Source organism: Mastigoproctus giganteus, chromosome 1 (genome assembly GCF_048544385.1).
Source record: "Mastigoproctus giganteus isolate SK-2022 chromosome 1, ASM4854438v1, whole genome shotgun sequence".
Classification (NCBI taxonomy): Eukaryota; Metazoa; Arthropoda; class Arachnida; order Uropygi; family Thelyphonidae; genus Mastigoproctus; species Mastigoproctus giganteus.
The window spans coordinates 71,446,043-71,466,860 of NC_143575.1; the positions used below are offsets into that span (position 1 = coordinate 71,446,043).

The following is a 20,818-nucleotide window of genomic DNA, read 5'->3' on the forward strand; positions in this document are numbered from 1 at the left end:
GTAGGCAGTGAAAGTGGAACTATTTCATTTTTGAGCTGAATACAGTAAAATTGCTTACAAAATATGGCAAAGTTATTGGAAGTGTTATCTACTGGGGTGATGATAAAATTGTCTTGTAATTCTATTATATGTTTTTAAGGTTGTAGTAGGGTGTGTAAAAGTTATTGTACAGTTTGTAGGCATTAGATATGGCTTTTACATTGTCATGATAGACGATAGTGATCCAATTTTGGTATGCTTTATGTTGAATGTTGTATTTTGAAGCAATTTGTTAGATTTAAATATACTTGGTTGATGCTATTAAGTTTAACTTTATTTACAGGTCTGCATTTAAAACCTTTCCTCATAGCAGTTTTTAGGTCATGGTTCTTAATGATGTTAAGATTGACTGTAATAATATGCCCATGATGTTGATCAATATAAAGTGCATAAATAGGGTTATTGCGGTGGCATGGGAGATCAGTGGGTAAAATATTTCCTATGTTGGTAGCTAGTTGTTTATAGCTACCAACATAGCTACCAACTTACAAATTTTTAAGCCTAATGGAGGATTGTAGTTGTAAGTATGATGTATATCAAATTTGTATAGGCTGTTTGAAGGCAATAGGTTATTGAGAAATGAGGGCCATGGTATATTGTTGAATCATTTTTGTGTAAATTTAATATTGCAAAATTCAATGCAGTAGGTAGTAATATTGCCAATTCTATAAAGACCAATGTCTTGTGTAATGTGTTTTAGTTGGATATTGTTGAACCTGAATTTTTGACAGAATGAATTAAGCTAAGGCTTTAAGGATAGTTTTTTTTGATGGTAAGAAGGAAATGGTTTATTATGAGTAAATTAAGAGTAGTAAGGTCCCAAGAACTGAGTAAATTATTAAAATCAAACTTTATATTTTTGTATGGATTATGCTTTTTGTTACCACGTGAGTGTCTACATTTTTTGGCTAGCATTATATGACTAGGATTAAATAATTTGTAAATGCAGTGTTTGGTTTTAAGAGAACTATTGCTAAATAAAATTTTATTGAAGAATTTGTTGTTAAGACCATATGGATAAAGGGGTTTGTGGATACACACATAAATGTTTTTGTAGTACTCACGTGTGTGGTTATCCTCAATGATTGCTAAAATATTTATGGCAGAATTAGTGACGTTGTGGTGGTGGAAGTGTAATAGTTCTAAATCAGTGTCATTATTTTTTCCAATGGTTAGGTTTAAAAAAAAAAAAAAAAAAAATTCTGTTTATACTCCGGCACGACAACCAAGTCAGTAGAGTTTAGAATAAATCGTCAATACAAATATTTATCGTATTTAGTAGTCACGGGCTTGAACCCCAGTCCACTCAAGGAACGCGTGTTATGCACTCTCGCTCCTGACCACTGGGTTACGTCAAACTTGATCTATGTCCATTAATTCTTATGTTTAGGGATTTAGATGTTTGTCCTACATAATTGGTATTGCAAATTTTACAGGTAAGTAGATTGATGATGTTTGTATTTTTACAAAAGGGTATGAAATCTGTTATGGTTGATTTCAGGGTTACCCATTGCAGGACAAGTTAAACAGCATTTGCCATGGCATTTGGAAAAAGACAAAGTCTGATTTAGAATATGTTTATTAATATCAGGCTTAGAATTAACTGAATTTTGAAGGTCAAGACCAAAAGTATGGTTCTCCTGTGAAAAATATAACATACCATCCCCAGGAGAAGGAAGGAATGCAACACATTTTCTAGGAGCACTAGAGGTGATGCAGTGTTGACTCGCTGTTTTTATATATGGTTTGCTATTCATGTTAGGTGTAGAAAGTAAATTTTATATAGCAAGATGTGTAAAAATCAAATCCATTAAGAAGTATTAAGTAGGTGTATTTTAAAGAATAACTTTGCGCAAAGTAGCTAAAACTTAAAGGAATATAAATTGGTTTTCAATGTAACTCTTTAAAAGAAAAGTTTAGAGTCGCATAGAAAAGAGGTATACGGTAGATGAAATGGTTTCAGTGAAAGCAAGATTAATAAATTAGGTATGACAGATGCACCTAAAAGTGCAAAATAGCATTAAAGGATGCAAGAGTATATGTAATTTGTATTAATATTAAATTAAATTAAGTATGTATAAATGGATGTGAAAGTTACACAAGGTGCTAGTAACTATAAGGGTGAGGAAAGTAGAAAATGAAGAGTAGTAGATTAGTGTAAGGTGAAAGGATGTTAATATTCTAGAAGTTATGATGAATTAAGTAAATTTTTCCAGCCTCCATAGCCAAGTGGTCAGGAGCGGGAGTGCAGTAGCACACGCTCTTTGAGTAGACCGGGGTTCAAGCCCCTGACTGCTAAATACGATCAATCTGCCAACCTGCACTGGACCATCGTGGCAGATTATGGTCCATTTCCTTCAGCATGAATTATTGAGGAGGCTTTCATCCTGCAGTGGGTTTATTAATGGCTGCAGTTTACCTTTAAGTAAATTATGGGCTGAATTGCCAAGCCAAAGTACAACAAAATATTAATAAAATGCAAATAAAAATAAAATGAAAATGGTATAGCTGTCAATCAGATATGGGGGAGGTAGAAACAATTTTAGTGAAAGGTCTAATATAGGTAATGCAAAAAATGCTTGATTTGATGTCAGCTGAAATAAATATTGGTACATGATCAGGTATTTCCTCAGGGGACTACACCTTGACCATGTATCAGGAACTGCATTTCCTTACATGTCCATAGTAGTAGAAGAAAACTGAAAGGCCAAAAAGGAATGAAATGAAATTAGCACTTTCTAATACAGTATTGTCCATACTGTATTAGAAAGTGCTAATTTCATTTCATTGTAAATGAAATACAGTATTTCATTTACAATTAACATTTCTAGTATTGAATCTACTATACCTCCGGACTGTAAGATGCAGGGGACTTTTAAGCAACATTTTTGAACTAAAAATATGATTTTTTTTTTATCATTTGAAAATACAGAATTTACATTGTTTATATGATTTAAACTCCTCTCCCCCCCCCCAATTATTGCTTTGTTTTTTCAGTACTAACAGTGGGTTATGTGATTTTTCATTCTCCTGTTGTAATGTATAGCACTTACATTTTCTGCTTTGTATGAATAATCACATTACCACACTCAAATTCCATCCATTGGTATGTTTCCAACAACAGATTTTGGATGTCCAGTCTCTGGTGAATGGACATGTTCACCATGTGATAACTTACTATCACACCTCTTATGAAGGCGCCTCCGTAGCCAGGTGGGAAGGAGCAGCAGTGCGTAGCACACGCTTCTTGATTAGACCGGGGTTCGAGCCCGTCACCACCAAATACGGAGGATGCGGAAAGGTCATTCAGGGAATGACCACCGCATATCCCGGAGCAATATGGCCTTAGTTGCTAATGCTCCTAAAAACCAAATAACAACAACAACCTCTTATGAAGGGATCTAGCTTTTTCTCCCATTCCATTCTGTTTCACCGCCTTTGTGAATTCTCATTTTAATCATTACTTTCTAAGAGTGAGGTGACACAATATGTACCTTTGGTGCATACTGTATGGTCCTTCATTTGCTTGTTAATGATATGATTTGCATGATTTTATTAATCGCATGTCATTTTTTTGTTGTAATGTTAATCTTGAAAAAACTAAATACATTATTTTGTTTGGCAAAGTTTTCATTAGAACTAAATATCTCTGTTAATGAAATGATAATAAGCATGTTTGATACACTTTTTGGTGTATATATCAGCCTTAGCATTTGTAGAGGCATATGATGCAAGAAAACAAGCTTATACAGTATCAATGGGGGGGGGGAAACCTTATTTCACCTACCCATTCACTCCAAGAGTTTGTCCAGTTCTTCCTTGAATCTATTTAAGCTATCACATTCCACAACAGATGGAAGTTTGTTCCAGCAATCAACCACCTGCTGACTAAAGGCTAATTTCTGCACATCTATTCTGCAACAAATGTCGTTCCCCAATTTATTTGAATTTATACCACTTTAAGTGTGTAATCTCAGCAAGAGGAAGAATCCCATCAGAATTGAGCTTAATCAAACCCTTCAAAGCCTTGTACACCTCAATCAGATCATCTCAGTGGCTAGTCTCCAGACACTTCAGTTTGCAGAATTTAAGCCTTTCTTCATAAGAGCACCCCTTTGTTTCACTCACCAATCTCGTTGCCCTTCTCTCTATTCGTTCTAGCAACTCTACATCCTTCCTAAAATATTCAGTACTCAAGGTGTGACCTGACCATTACCTTTTACAAGGGAATAATTCCTCCCTATCCCTGCTAGCAAAATTCCTATATATAATTACAAGACTCTATGATCTGCTCTGGCAACCTGTCTGTGCTGCTCAGAAAACTTCATATCTGACTGCATAATTACCCCCAGGTCTTTTTCATTCTCCACTACCCTGAGTGTTGTACTGCAGATTTGGTATGTCACTTGGGGGTTACTGCTACCCATATGCAGTATTTTGCATTTGTCAATGTTAAACTTCAGTTGCCACCTCTCAGCCCATCTGTCTAACTTTTCCAGATCCTGTTGCAGTAGCATACTGTCATTAACAACCCTTCCAACCTTCGTATCATCTGCAAACTCGGACATTAAGCCTGATATACCAACATCTATATCATTGATAAATATAGAAAACAATAGACCCAACACTGAACTCTGGGGACTCCATTAATAGCCTTAGTCCACGAAAAACAGTGTCCATTGATTACCACTGTCTTCTCTCAACCATCCCTTTATATATACTAGAAACTTGCCCTTAATACCATACTTCTCCAAGTTTTACCGCAGTCTTTTATGTGCAAAAGGATTAAAAGCTTTGCTGAAATCCAAGTATATGATATCAAAATTATTTTTTGTATCCAATTCCTTTGTTACCACATCATAGTATCCAGTCAAATTGGTCAGACAAGACTTCCCCTTAACGAACCCATTCTGTTTCTGAATTATTACAGCAGTCTTGTCTACATGATCCTGTAATGCTTCTTTAACTGGTGACTCCATTATTTTCCCTGGAACAGAAGTTAAACTAACAAGTCTGTAATTACTCATTTCACCCTCTGAATTGGAGATACATTTTCACATCTCCAGTATGTGGGGACCTCCTCTGAGTCCAATGATGCTTTCATAATTATGGCTAAGGGTTTGCTTCTTACTAATTTATTTGCTGCCTCCTTTAATATAACTGGATAGATCCCATCTACCACAGGTGCCTTTCTTATGTTTAACTTCAACAATTTCTCCTCAACTTTGCTCTCAGTTATTAGAAAATCATTAAGCTCCCTATTAGACTTTAACAAGCTTCAGTTGAGGAGATGATGTGTGAATGTAGTTGCAAAATACTCATTTAGTTTGTCAGCTATCTGAGCAGGATCATCAACAAGTCGAACCACCAATATCAACTGGACCAAAATGATTTATCCTCATCCTTCTAGAACAGTGGTTTTCAATCTTTTTTTAATAACGGCACCCCTAAGTAATTTATTTTATTTTGCGCCACCCCTACTCAATTTTCTCAATATATATATATATAATATTAAAAATATAAATGTAATTATATAATAATTATATTTAAAAATATAATTATATTATTACAATAATATAATTATAAAAATTATATTTAGTAATACAAATTATATATATATACAATATATAATTTTATTCTTTATATAGAGGTACTAAGTAAACATCAATTTTATATGACACAAAATTAAAAAGATACTGTACACCTTTTTATAATGAAATAAACATATAAATTAAAAAATAATAATAAGTTTAAGTAACTTAAACCCAAATTATGTGGCACCCCCTGGAATGTTGTTGCGGCACCCTCGTTGAAAACCACTGTTCTAGAATTTTCATAAATAAAGAAATCTTTGCTGTTTTTCTTTGCATCCTTTGCCAAAGATTTCTCGTAATCAGCCTTCACTTTCCTAACCTCCTTTTAACTTGATTACAGGCTTATATCTACTATAGGCTTCTGTGTCACCTAATAATTTATACATATCCCATGCATTTTTCTTCTCTGCCACAGTGTCTCAATAGTTCATCTGACATCCATTTAGTCCTAAACCTTGAACAGTATTTTTATTTGATATGAAAAACCTAGTAGCTTCCAAGACGAATTCTTTGAATGGTTCCCATTTAGAATTTGCTCTTGGTAACATCATTAGTTTGTCCCACCGTATAGAATTTAAAAACTATGTTAGACCAATGTAGTCACCTTTAGCAAAAACCCTTCTGTTTACCCCTGATGGTAGTTACATCTTTAAGTAAATCCCACATCAGTACACTGTGGTCACTTCCACCAAGTGGTTCCTTTATCTGTAGATTCTTGATGCATAAATAATCACTGCTGATAATCAGATCAAGAGTTTTATTTTTTCTGGTTGCCTCTTAAACATGCTGCTGTAGAAAATAATCATTCAATAAATCCACAAAAGTCTTGCTAATGTGTGTGGCGCCTCCGTAGCCAGGTGGGCAGGAGCGGCAGTGCGTAGCACACGCTTCTTGATTAGACCGGGGTTCGAGCCCGTCACCACCAAATACGGAGGATGTGGAAAGGTCAGGGATTGACCACCATATATCCCCGGAGCAATATGGCCTTAGTTGCTAATGCTCCTAAAAATCAAATAACAACAACAACAACTTGCTAATGTGTGAGTGACCAATCCACAAGTTCCAGTCAATATCTGTAAAATTAAAATTCCCCATTATAACATGTCCTGGTTTACTGGCCCACTCTATTTCTTTGTACAGTTGTTCATTGTACTCATCAAAGCCATTTGGCCTATAACGCACTCCTCTCATTTTTGCTTTCCCAGTGCTTACGTCATACCAAACTGATTCAACACTGCACTGTCCACCCATGTCAACTAGATGCACTGATTTTGATTTTATGTTTCTTAATTTATAGCATAACCCCATCTTCACTTCCTGTCCTGTCTATGCCTTCTGTACACATTTAACTCCTCAAATTGCAATTCTGTGTTCCTTACATCTTTGTGACACCATGTCTCTGATATTCCAACAATATCCATCTTTGATGTCTTGACCAACACTTCAAATTCATCAGATTTATTTACAATACTTCTAGCAGTGGTGTACATGCAAGTATACATGCATTTGTCAATGCTAAACCTGTTCTTACTCTTACTTACCCAAACAGTCCATGTATTTACTTGTTCTATAGTGACTCCCAGCAGTTCTTGAAATCCCCAGCAACTTGCTTTCCAGACTGTTGCTCATTCCAATAGAAGCAGTGCAAGAATCACTTCCACCTCTGCCTGCGGCTACTGTTAATCTATTAGTCTGTGAATCCCCCCCCCCCACAAGATAGCACTTTTCCAACCCACCTAATACTACCTCAATAGCATCAGCAAACATTCTTGCACTCTTTCTATTTAAGTGTATCCTATCCCTGCCGTCTCTCCTGTTAACAAGCACAGACCACGCTGAGAAAAATTCTACCCCATGATCCTTGCACAATCTCTTCAGGGCCGAATTGATTGACAAGGTTCTCATCATACGCTTCCTCCTCTTACATTTGGGAAGAATTGCACACACTTTCAAATTTAACCCTAACTAGCAACTTTTTTTCAACATTGATGATCTGTACTTGTTAAGTAAACCTGCAGATCTCCTTTTAATGTCATTAATGCCAATGTGTACAACAATATCATCATTTATGCCTTTAAAAGATGATATCTGCCCTATAGTGTCAACTACCTTTATCTGGAAAACATACCCAGTCCTTATCCACCTATCCTTTTGCACAATATATTTCCTGTTTCCTCTTCAAACTCTCATAGACACCCATCAAAATGCTGAGTTGGTACCTAATATTTTCACCTGACACACACACACACACACACACACACACACACACACACACACACACACACACCCTCCTTGGCTTGATCATGTCCTGTTCTAGAAAGCTCCACCAGCAGTGCATAGCACACGCTTCTTGATTAGCCTGAGGTTTGAGCCCGTCACCACCAAATACGGAGGATATGGAAAGGTCAGGGAATGACCACCGCATATCCCGGAGCAATATGGCCTTAGTTGCTAATGCTCCTAAAAACCAAATAACAAACAAACAGAAAGCTCCACAAACATTTCAAGTTGCACATTTTTTTAGACTGTGATGCATTGGAGAATCCCTCCTGCAGTTCTCCCTCAAGCCACAGCACTCCTGTTGCTTTGCTGCTCTAGTCTGGGCCATGATTTCTGTTTAAGTACAATTTAATTGATTAACAATGAAAATTAATAAGATTAATAAATTTAATTGATTAATTGACAATACTAGCTAAGCTAACAGATTCCTAATTGCAGTGATACATATTACACTATCTAGTTTTAGATAGTGTAATACGTATTTGCAACCTATGTGATTTGAACTTCAGAGCTACATATTTATGGACAGGAAATTAGGATTTCTGAATCATTGTTTAGCTGTTAGATGTTCTTTAATGATGACTGATTGGAATTAAAAATGTACTTGTGCGAAGTGACTGAATTGTTAATATTCAGCAGATAGTTTTTGTCCTTTATCTGATCGGTTGGTATATATTCCTTGCAAATTTGGGCATATGCAGGAATGATTCATATCGTGTCATAGGAGGAATGGAATTCTGTATTTTGAAATGTGTTTTTTTTTTTTTTTTTTTTTTTTAATATAAACCTCAGGGTCTCTTCATTTAGATTGGAGTTAGTCAAAGAAATTAAAGTTCTTGATCTTAAAGTCTGAATATAGTTTCTGCCAAGGATCTAGTTTATTGTCAAGGTAACACTTTGCCAATATAGCCTCATTGCATATAGCCTCAAGAATTCCCGGTCAAAACTTGAGATCCAATCCTGTGTTGATTCCTAGACTTAATCATGCTAAGGTGATATACAGTTTTCATATTAATGTAGCATTAAGGATTTTTGAGTATTGATCCTGAATTATGGAGAGTGGATACCTTGTATTTTTGTGATGTTTTTGGATCAATAGTTGGTCCGTTATTAATCCAAACACTTCAGTTATTGGTTCACATTGAGAACTGACATTTTTCTTTCTTTCTTCCTCCCCCACCTCCCAAAGAATTGTAAATTCCTGTATGGACTGTGAAAGGAATGACCATATTGTATTTCACTATAGATACTTTAGATGTTTTATATTTATTTTTTACATTTTTATGTTTTATATTTGTACTCTAGATATTTTATATTTATTTTAGCCTTTAGCCTTTCTATTTTCTTATTGCTTTTAGATTGGCATCTTCATAGTGGACACTTTAGCCTTCTATACTTACATATGTTTAAAAATTTTTTTTACATACAATTTTAAGGGGGAGAGAGAGAGAGAGAGAGAGAGAGAGAGAGAGAGAGAGAGAGAGAGAGAGAGAGAGAGAGAGAGAGAGAGAGAGAAAGCTCAGCTTTATGTGGATTTTCAAAAAAATATAAAATTATAATATCACAGAATGTAAGCTTGCTAGATTTAAGATTTAGTAAATTAAAAAAAAATAGTTGATTTGTAATAGATTAAATTATAACGATTTAAAACTAGAGTATACTGATATAATTTTCCTCAATAGCATTTGAAACTTCTGTTATTTCATTTACTTTAATACTTGATAGGGATTTAACTTTTTCTTGTACTCATCTTTTTCACTGTTTCATTTTCAGATGGACATACCAAGACTTTTTGAATAGATACAGAGTTCTCACTAGGTCAAAAGATATAAAACGCTCTGATTTGAGAACTACTTGTCATAAAATATTAGCGAATATCATTAAAGTAAGGAATGAATTTTTGCATTGTTTATGTTATGAAAATGATTTTCTTATTTATCAAGAATATATGTAGATTGTCTAACAAGTAAATGGATTTGACTGATGATGGTACTTTACACACATTCACAACTCCTATTCTTTTACAACATAATTTCATTCGACTGTGAATGTTTTCTCCACTGTCCTGCATCATAATTTATTCATCTGATTTGAAATAAGTGCTTTGGTTGAATTTTATTTATTTATTTTTTTATTCAGTGTGCATTAAAAGTCATGTCAATAAACTTAGCTAACGAGAGAAAAATTTTAATCTTATTTTGGTTATGTTTTTAGTTACGGTTCCAACAATATGAGAAGGGGCATTGTTGTTCTTTTGAAAAATTCAGTGATGTTTGTGCTTTAAAATATGCTGGCGTAAATACATAAGAATAATGGAATAATACAGTATATCCTCATTAATACTATTTTGAATTATTCGAAATGTAATCCATGCAAAAAAAAAAAAAAAAAAGCAAACTTCTCTCTTCTTGCACGGCCACCAACTCAGTAAACTTCATAACTAGCACTAAACTTCTTGCTAGTTTAGTTACAGATACACAAACTAGTCATAAAGTTGGTCAATAAATAAATTAGTCAGCCCTTTGCACAAGCAAACAATTGACTGAATTCAATGTTATTTTAGGACAGCTGAGAGAGAGAGAGAGAGAGAGAGAACACCCAGTGTGGGTTAGTAAAGCATTTAAAAATGCAGATGTGAAATTTTACCTTGGTTGTGCAGAAAAATAAGGTTTTTTTTTTGTGTTCATAGATGAACTTGCTGTTTACAGAAGAGATTAACCATGAAACAGCTTTAAGGACTTTTCTCTTACAGGCATTCCCCAACTTACATAATACTCGACTTCTGTAAATTCAACTTTATACAGTGAAACTTCTCCTAACGGACACCTCTCGTTAACGGACATCTCTCTACAACGGACATTTTCAAATTCCCCAACTCACCTCCATTGGTTTTAACGTGTTTGCAGCTTCTGTCTAGTGGACATTCTCTGTAACGGACGCGGACAGGCAATCTGCACTGTTTTGTTTAGATTAGCACTTAATTTGATCTCCCCATAACGGACAGCGGGCGAGCTTACGGCCCTTTTTCTAGGAACTTTTCTTCCACATATTGCCTCAATCGTGTGTTTATTTTCTATTTCCGATTCTCTGAATTTTATCAAGGTTTGCGTCGCGGTTCTAAACCCTTTTTCAAGAATTTTAAGGCACATGTAAAACTTCTGATGAATTCGGTGTGTGCAGGGGGGGGGAATATGGTCGGCCTTTCATCTTTTCAGTTTTGTTCAGTGTCGTGTGAAGTGCACAATGTCTTCTCGTAAACATTTAACTTTAAAAGATAAAGTCGAACTCATTAATGCGTATGATCGGCAAAAAAATAGTGTTCGCAATCTCGCTGCAAAATTCAAAATCGAGAAGACGCAGGTAAGCAACATCCTAAAGAAAAAAAATGAACTGCTCAAACAATTTTGGCAACACGGAAATTATCAGGTTCAAAAATCATTCCCGAAAACTGTTGGACTTCAAATTGACAATGTTACGTACGAGTGGTTTTGTCGCGCATGTGCTAAAAAAATTCCCATTAATGGGCCTAGTATTTGGAGAAAAGGCTTTGGAGGTTGCGAAATCTATGGGAGTAAATGAGTTCAAAGCTTCTGTGGGATGGCTAGACAAGTTCAAAACTCGGCATAAAATTTCTTGGAAAACCGTAAGTGGTGAAGGTGGATCTGTTGATACTGGGGTTCTAACAAAGTGGACTGTCAAATTGGAAGATTTATGTCGTGATTTTGAAGCTAAGGATATTTACAACTGTGACGAAACAGGGTTGTTTTTTAAAGTTCTTCCTGAAAAAACAATGAGTCTAAAAAACGAAAAGTGCCAGGGCAAAAAAATTTCTAAGGAACACTTGACTGTACTATTGTGTACAAATATGCTGGGAGACTTTGAACAACCTCTTGTTATAGGAAAACCACAAAATCCTCGTTGTTTAAAGGGCATAAAGTTGAATCTTGAATGTTGATTGGAAGTCTAATAAAAAGCGTGGATGACAAGAGATATCATGAGCGAATGGATAAGTCACTTTAACCAAAACATGATTCATCAAAATAGAAAAATTATTCTTTTCATGGATAATGCTGCATCTCACTCGCACATTGAATTGTCCAACATTCAAATCGTTTTTCTGCACCAAACACATCTGCAGAGTGTCAGCCCTTGGATCAAGGGATAATAAAAAATTTTAAACTTCACTACAGAAAACGTGTTTTAAGACATCTCATTGCAAACATGAACGATGTAACATGTGCGAGTGACCTTGCAAAGAAAATCAGCATCCTAGATGCGATTCAATGGATTTCCTCTTCAGTAAACGCAATTAAAAAACAAACTGTCGTGAACTGTTTTGTAAAGTCTGGCTTGTCAAACGCAAAAATTGAAGTTGTGAACAGCAAATGTGGAGCACCAAGAAGAACAAGAACTTCATCTATTGATAATGTACGATACTTCAGCTACAAGTGACCCTGGCTACAAAGATATAGACTCAAACCTCACTACAGAAGATGGTGCTATAGATATCAATGACATTATCATCGATATTTTTCAAGAAGTTCCTCATGAGGATGAAGAAATGGAAGGAGGTCATTATTTCGAAGAACATATTAACGACGAACCACCGATAAAAATAGAAGAAGCGCTCATACAAATCAATCGTTTAAAAATGTTTTTCGCCGCTGAAGTATCTTACTGAAGGACTTTCGATGGTTTCTTCACTCCAAACAAATGTTGAAAACAAAATTATCAGCCGGAAGAAGGTGCAGAAGAAAATAAGTGATTACTGTATGTATTTTTCTTAAGATAAAGTCATAATATGCATAGCACAATTGTATGTATATTATTTACAAAAATATTGTGCAAAATCTGTATATAATTTAATTTAATTTTACATTAAACGTTTAACGATTTTTCTTTATCTCTTGTGTATGTAACTGTATATTATTTACAAAAATATTGTTCAAAATCTGTATATATGTTAATTTATTTTTACATTAAACGTTTAACGATTTTTCTTTCTTTTTTTTTTTTTTTTCTCCCTTAGACTTCTTGTTAGCGGACACTTCTCTCTAACGGATACATTTTCGTTCCCCATGGCTGTCCGTTAAAGGGAAGTTTCACTCTATATGTTTTTGCCGGCCGATGTAAACTTAAAAAAATCGTGGAAACATATTTTATGTCCTATTGCAATAAATGGAAGTATTGTGAAAACATCGCAAGGTGAACCCAATAACACATTGTGTTTTTTTTTTTTTTTTTTGGTAATTCATTCCAAGACCTTGGAAGTTGAAATTTTTGCTATATAACTAAGCTATTTATCTCTCTAAAAGTCGTTTTTGTAATGGAGCACTACCCTTTCATCATTATCATAATATGATAACAATGAAAGGGAACATATTGTGATGAACAATGATGATAATGATGAGCGGAACATATTATGTTCTGTTATAAGAATCAATTTTGAATGGATTTGTTGATATTTTTCTAAAGAACAGTTCTGGAGGTCATGGCCATGAAACAATAAAAACAATTTGCACTTTCCGGTTTATTGGGCTTTTCTATTAGTGCATCTAATTATAAATGGGTAGTAAACTCAATCTTATTGCATTTTCGATAATCCCCATAACTGGAATTTTGTGGGTTTTTACATTATTGAAATCTTTCAAAAAAGAAATCAATCATATAAAAAACAAATAAATTTTCAGAATCTTCTCTTCATTCCTATTTACTTATTACAATGATGAAGGGAAAACGACCAACGGAAATTGCAAGTGGTAGCAGTGCTAGGAAACCAAACAAAATTGATTTAGAAATGATGAAAATTATTGAGAAGTAAGAAGCAGGACAAAGTTTGTCATCTATTGCATAGGAATTAAGTCTCACTGCTTCAACAGTGAATGCTACTTCAAAGGACAGTGCCTGTATAAAAGAACATGGATCAATGCAATAACAGTGATCACAAATGTGATCACAATACCCTGCCATGTGTAGGAACCTGGGGCAGAACACCAAATAAGTTACCATGTGGTGGGGAGAGATGTACAAACAGCCAGGGAAGCATATTAGCTGAAAAATATCACTAAGCTTGGTAGCAAGGGGATGCAATGTAGAATGAAAGACAGAATGAATAGGCTGGTGACTGAGTGAATTAGGAATTATGGTAAAAGGGAGTAAATGTCAGTTTTGGTGAAAGAAAGAGTGACCCAGCACAAGGGAAAGAGGGTGAATGAATGAGAATGAGTGGAAGGGCAAATGTAATTGGCTGAAAGAATACAAAGTTAATAATAACTTACACTACTTTATATATACTAATAAACATTTACTAACAACACAAACACTATCACTGCATTCTCCCCTGGCCTGCAAAAAACTTGCAGGCTAGGCCTGCACCACAACTGAAGAATAGGTACCTCCGTAGCCAGGTGAGCAGGAGCAGCAGTGCGTATCACACGCTTCTTGATTAGACCGTGGTTCGAGCCTGTGACCACTAAATACAGAGGATGTGGAAAGGTCACCTCATATCTCCAAAGCAATATGGCCTTAGTTGCTAATGCTCCTAAAAACCAAATAACAACAACTGAAGAATAATAGTAAGTTGAAGTGCCCAGAGAGTGCAGTGCAGTGCAGAAAGAAAGAGTTGAACAAATGAAATGAAAGCCAGAAGAATGAATGAGAGTGTAAATGTGTGAGAAAAAGAACACAAACCATAAATGTTACAGTTAAGTACACACTTATCCTAGTTTTAATATTTTATATTCTTTCTTATTTAACTTAATTATTAAGCATTAGTATTTAAATTACATTACACACCATTGCATCCCACCAGTGCATGAGAAAGAGATGAATGAGTGAGGGAGAGGAAAAAAAAAATAAAAAAAATATATATCTATATATAACCTAACGGGGGGGGGGAGTATAAAAATAGAATACAAGTAGAGTGAGAATGCAGATTATGAATGAAGTAAATGTCTCTCTCTCTCTCACTCCCTCGCCTGGTTGAGTCCCCCACTGCCAGCTGAGGCGCCTCCGTAGCCAGGTGGGAAGAAGCAGCAGTGCGTAGCACACGCTTCTTGATTAGACCGGGGTTCGAGTCCGTCACCACCAAATACGGAGGATGCGGAAAGGTCAGGGAATGGCTACCGCTTATCCCGGAGCAATATGGCCTTAGTTGCTAATGCTCCTAAAAACCAAAAACAACAACAACAACAAACTGCCAGCTGACATATCCCACCCCTGGAGAGGGATAGGCAGTTTGACCTTCCTAACCGAATTCGACAAGACGTGGACCTGACAACTATCACCGATGAAGACAGACATACTGCAGCTTTGCTGCCAACATGCCATTTGGCAATCTGAACTGGGTACTCTAACTCAGTTCCCTTTAAAACCGCAGCCCCAGACAGGGGAGGGAGGTGACAGGTCTCCGTCTCCCCCTAGCACCTCCGTAGCCAGGTGGGCAGGAGTAGCAGTGCGTAGCACACACTTCTTGATTAGACTGGGGTTTGACCCCGTGACCACCAAATACGGAGGATGTGGAAAGGTCAGGGAATGACAACCGCATATCCCCAGAGCAATATGGCCTTAGTTGCTAATGCTCCTAAAAACCAAATAACAACAACAACTGTCTCCTCCCCTCCCTGCCTCCCCCATACTTCGCCTGGTGGGGCTCGTTCCCACTGACCTCTTTGGGGATGCCTACTCTATCATCCCCATCCTTCTACCCGTTACTCCCAGTCTCCAGCCTCCTCCTCCTCCTCCTCCACTCTAACTAAACCGACTGAGTATGCCCCTAACAATGCCACCAAATTCTAATTGTCTAAAAATTCAACTGCTTTCTCGTAAACCTCTTTCAGCCATGCCAAATTCTAGTGTTCACCCCCCCCCCCACACACATTTTTCCCTTTTGTTATATATATAGCTCTTGCCACTGAAATCCTCAGAAAATAGATGGCGGGTCCTGCCAGAGTACTTAAATAATCTACTGGGTGCCTGACCTGCCTCCACGTGGCAAAGTGTGGGCAACGGTTGGTCCCAATAAGGGCCCAATGGCTAAATGGTCAGAGAAACAACAGAACATAACATAACACTACACAACAAACCACTCCCCACACCACACACTTTTTAAATCTCTGGCCTCTGCAGAGTTCTGTGTCACTTACAAAGAATATAAACCAGAAATGAGGGGAACCCCCAGTGCTGTCAGGCAACTAACGCATTGTCCAGACTTGGGTTTCAATCTTTTTTGTGAGAACATAAGCATGTGAAGACCTTAACAACCCAGTGATGAGGAATATACACAATACAAGGAACAGTTGAAAAGTTTGTGCCCAAGTATGAAGGTGTCTAGTAACATGTTACTTTTACTTTTCTACATAGTCCCCTTTGAAGGCTGTTATCACTGATGTGACATTGTGTTGATTCCAACTGTGAAGAAATATTTCTCATAGGCCTACAGGACTGCATCCACTGCAGCAATGTTTCATTGTTGCTGGGAAAATGGATGCCAGCCAGGAAATTTTTCAAAGTAGGAAATAGGTGAAAGCCCAATGGGGCTAGATATGGTGATTAAGAGGGATGATCCGAGATTTCGATACTGCACTCATACAGTGCAGCCATGGCGATGAAAGACTTGAGCAGGCATGTTGTTCAGATGGAATCAGACTCCTTTGCTAAGATTTCATCAGCATTTGATGTATTCACATAAATAATAAAATTAATTAATAATAATAATAATAACTAAATACCTGACAAGGTCTCTGTAATATGCTCCTGTGACTGTCTGTTTTCTGAGAGTAATTTACTAGCAACACTCCATCACTATCCAAAAAACTGATGCTCTAACCTTGTCAGCAAGGGAATTGACTTGGCTTTTTATCTCTGTTTCTAGTGTTTAGACTGCTCCCTTAGCCATAATTATGAGAGCTTCCTTGGACTCGGGGAGACAGCCATGGACTAGAGATGTGCAAATGTGACCCCAATTCACAAAGGAGGATCAAAGGGTGACACAAGTAATTACAGATCTGTTAGTTTAATTTCTGTTCTGGGGAAATTAATGGAGGCACTGGTTAAATAAGCACTGCATGATCATCTAGACAAAACTTCAGTTATAGTTTGGACACAGCATGGGTTTGTTAAGGGTCTTGTCTGACCAATTTGATTGGTTACTATGATGTGGTCACAAAGGAACTGAATGTAGAAAATAATTTTGATCTCATATACTTGTATCTTAGGAAAGCTTTTGATACTGTTGCTCATGGAAAACTACTTTACAAATTGGAGCAGTATGGCATTATGGGCAAATTGCAGCTATGGATAAAGGGATGGTTAATTGGGAGAAGACAGAGAGTAGTAATCAATGGACACTGCTCTTTGTGGACTAATGTTATTAGTGGAGTCCCCTAGGGTTCAGTGTTGGGACCATTGTTGTTTTCTGTATTTATTAATGATATTGATGAAGGTATATCAGGCTTAATGTCTATGTTTGCAGACGACACGAAGGTTGGCAGGGTTGTTAATGACACTAATGACAGTATGCTTCTCCAACAGGATCTAGAAAAGTCGAGCAGATGGGCTGAGAGGTGGCAACTGAAGTTTAACATTGACAAATGTAAAATACTGCATATGGGTAGCAGTAACTGCAGAGTAATGTATCAATTATGTGTGGTACTACACTCAGGGTGGGAGAGAATGAAAAGGATCTGTGGGTAATTGTGCAGTTAGATATGAAGTTTTCTGAGCAGTGCAGATGGTCTGCAAGAGTAGCAGAGCATCTGCTACTCTTAGAGGTGATTATTCCCTTGTATAAGGCAATGGTCAGGCCACACCTTGAGTACTGTATACAGGTGTGGAGGCCTCATTTTAGGAAGGATGTAGAGCTGCTGGAACGAGCAGCTCTACATCCCAAACAAGATTAGTGAATGGAACAAAGGGTTGCTCTTATGAAGAAAGGCTTAAGCTCTACAAATTGCAGTGTCTGGAGACTAAGCACCTGCGAGAGGATCTGATTGAGGTGTATAAGGCCTTGAATGGTATGAAAAAGCTCAGTGCCAGTGGTATTCTTCCTGTTGCCCAGATAATCGCCTGAGGGAACATAAATTCAAATCGAGGAAAGACAGTGGTTGATTGATTGCTGGAACAAACTTCCATCTGTTGTTGTAGAAGTTGATAGCTTAAATAAATTCAAGGCAGAACTAGACAAATATTAGAAGTGATTGGATGGGTGAAATGGAAAGGGTTTTTTTTTTTTTTTTGTTGATGCTATTTAAGCTTACTTTCTTCCATCATATGTCTCTGGCTGAAAACGATTACCCACATCTCATCGATTGTTATAAATCTTACAAAGAAATTTGCTGATATGCTTGAAAACATTGAAATGTTCACTTGACTTGACAACTTTTTTGTGTTTTTGATGTACTTTCAACAATTTTAGGACTCATTATGCTGACACCTTTTTCATTGTGAGAACCAGAACCTATGTTATTATGTGGTACCCATGTTCAGATGAGATGCCCAGGAGCCTGACAATATGCTGAACTCTCACTAGTCATTCATTTTTTGCCACTACTCCTCTCATACTCAGGCCACAAATTTTTCAAGCCACCCTCGTATATCAGATGCAGGATGGTGCACCAAGTAAAGTAGACATAGTTAAGCCTAAAGCAAATGCTTCAAGTTATGAAAGCTATAAGTAGCAAATTGAGTGAAGTGAGCAACACTTAAAATGACTTTTTATACCTTACATAACTTGAGGCTTTTGCACTCACTGTCTTAACTAACTTAACTGTCTGCTTTACTTACTGCACCATCTTGCATCTCATATTTTGGATATATATCTCATTACTGGTTGTTTGGGTCTTCATGTGTCTACATGCCCACTGTTGAGATTCCAAAAAGGATTGAAACCTGAGTCCGTGTAGTGGCATGCTTTTCAAATAAAAGCCAATATATTTCTAGGCTGGAGCAGTGTCTTTTATTTAGAGTAGTGCAATACAAAAGCAGCTCATGGCGAAGTGCCTCTACAGTATGAAATTGATGTGCTAAGTAGCAAACCCAGTTCGCTCCTAACTATGTACAGAAAGAGACTATCACCAATATGTACAATTACTCTATAACACTTCTATTGAGTATTGTATATATATATATATATATTTTTTTTTTAATTTCCTTGGTGCAATAAATTTTAAAAATTTTGAAGTTTTTAAAATTTTTTGTTTATTTTTTTTTTTTGTGAGGACCTTGCATGGTGCTTTAGTTTCATTTTCTTTGTTGCACGTGGAAAAAGATTGGGTAGATCCCTAGGTTTCATTTTTGTATTGAGATTTTTTTTTTTTTTTCAAAACCCAAACATGAATGGTTTTAGAACCAATAGTACTTAATAACATGCATGGTTGAAGGTTGAGAATTAGGAGGTACTTATTGACATTACACTTAAATTTCTGTAGATTGTACTTTTTGGAAATACCCATGAAGAAAGAGTTCCACAAAACAGTAGTAGAAGGGAAAGTTGACTGTGAGTTTGAACACTCTTTCCATGGGCACTGTTCTTCTGAACTGGCATGGACTGTAAATAGATGCTGACTGGTTGCAGTGTATTTGGACTGGTTTGGAAGAGTGAATATCAGATGCCAGTTCAGAAGAACATTGCCCATGGAAGTATCTATAGAAAAGTCATGCAGAAGCTGTACATCTGTGGGACTGAGTGGAGAGACTTTGTGATAGAATGGCCTAAACCTTGAACAGTATTTCTTAGTTGGTATGAAAAGCCGGGTAGCCTCCAAGATTAATTCCCTGAAGGCTTCCCATTTAAAATTCACCGTTGGTAACATCATCAGTTGATTCCACTGTATAGAAATTAAAAAATCTCTGAGACACTGTAGTTACCTTTATGAAAGCAAAAACCCTTCTCTTTACCCTTGATGTAGTTACATCTTTAAGTAAATCCCACATCAGTATACTATGATCACTGTCACCCAGTGGTTCCTTTTTCTGCAAATGCTTAATGCATGAATAATCACTGCTGATAATCAGAACAAGAGTATTATTCTCTCTGGTTGCCTCTCAAACATTCTGCTGTAGAAAACAGTCATCCAGTAAATTCACAAAAGTCTTGTAGTGTGCGAGTGACCAATACACAAGTTCCAGTCGATATCTGGAAATCAGCACTGCAAACTCATCAAATTTAGCAACCATACTTCTAGTATTGGTGTATATGCAAGTATACATGCACCTGTTTCTACTTTTAATTACCCTAACACAGCCCATGTATTTACTTGTTCCACAGGCACCTCCATAGCCAGGTGGGCAGGAGTAGCAGTGCGTAGCACACGTTTCTTGATTAGACCAGGGTTCGAGCCCATGACCACCAAATATGGAGGATGCAGAAAGGTCAGGGAATGACCACCGCATATCCCTGGAGCAATATGGCCTTAGTTGCTAATGCTCCTAAAAACCAAACAACAACAACTTGTTCCACTATGACTCCCAGCAGTCTTGGAAATTCCCAGCTCCTAGCTTTCAATGCTGCTGCTCATTCTAATAGAAGCAGTGCAAGAATCACTTTTGCCTCTGTCTGTGGACACCGTTAATCTTTTAGTCTGTGATTACCCCCAAGCTAGCAGTTGTCCAACCCATCTAACACTACTTCGATAGCATCAGCAAATATTCTTGCACCATTTCTATTAAGTGTACCCATCCCTGTAGAAGCAGTTTATCCTGTTAACAGGCACAGACCACACTGAAAAAGTTCTACCCCATGGGCCTTGCACAATCTCTCTCCAGGGCCGAATTGATTGACAAGGCCCTCATCATATACTCCCTGCTGTCGTGTCTTTGGGAAGAATTGCAGACACTTTTAAATTCAGTCCTAACTCGCGACTTTTTTTCAACATTGTCCTGTACTTGTTAAGTAAATCTGCAGAACG

The 20,818-nt window shown here is 36.7% G+C and overlaps 1 protein-coding gene across 3 annotated transcripts in view; it reads left to right on the forward strand.

The window, feature by feature from the left end:
- Positions 1-20,818, forward strand: part of didum (dilute class unconventional myosin) — an 814,019-nt gene that overhangs the window by 388,177 nt on the left and 405,024 nt on the right. For all 3 annotated transcript variants that reach the window (XM_090373351.1, XM_090373360.1, XM_090373369.1), the window contains exon 17: positions 9,687-9,798. In XM_090373351.1, coding sequence (XP_090229477.1) covers positions 9,687-9,798 — 112 coding nt within the window. The remainder of the gene's footprint in view (positions 1-9,686; positions 9,799-20,818) is intronic.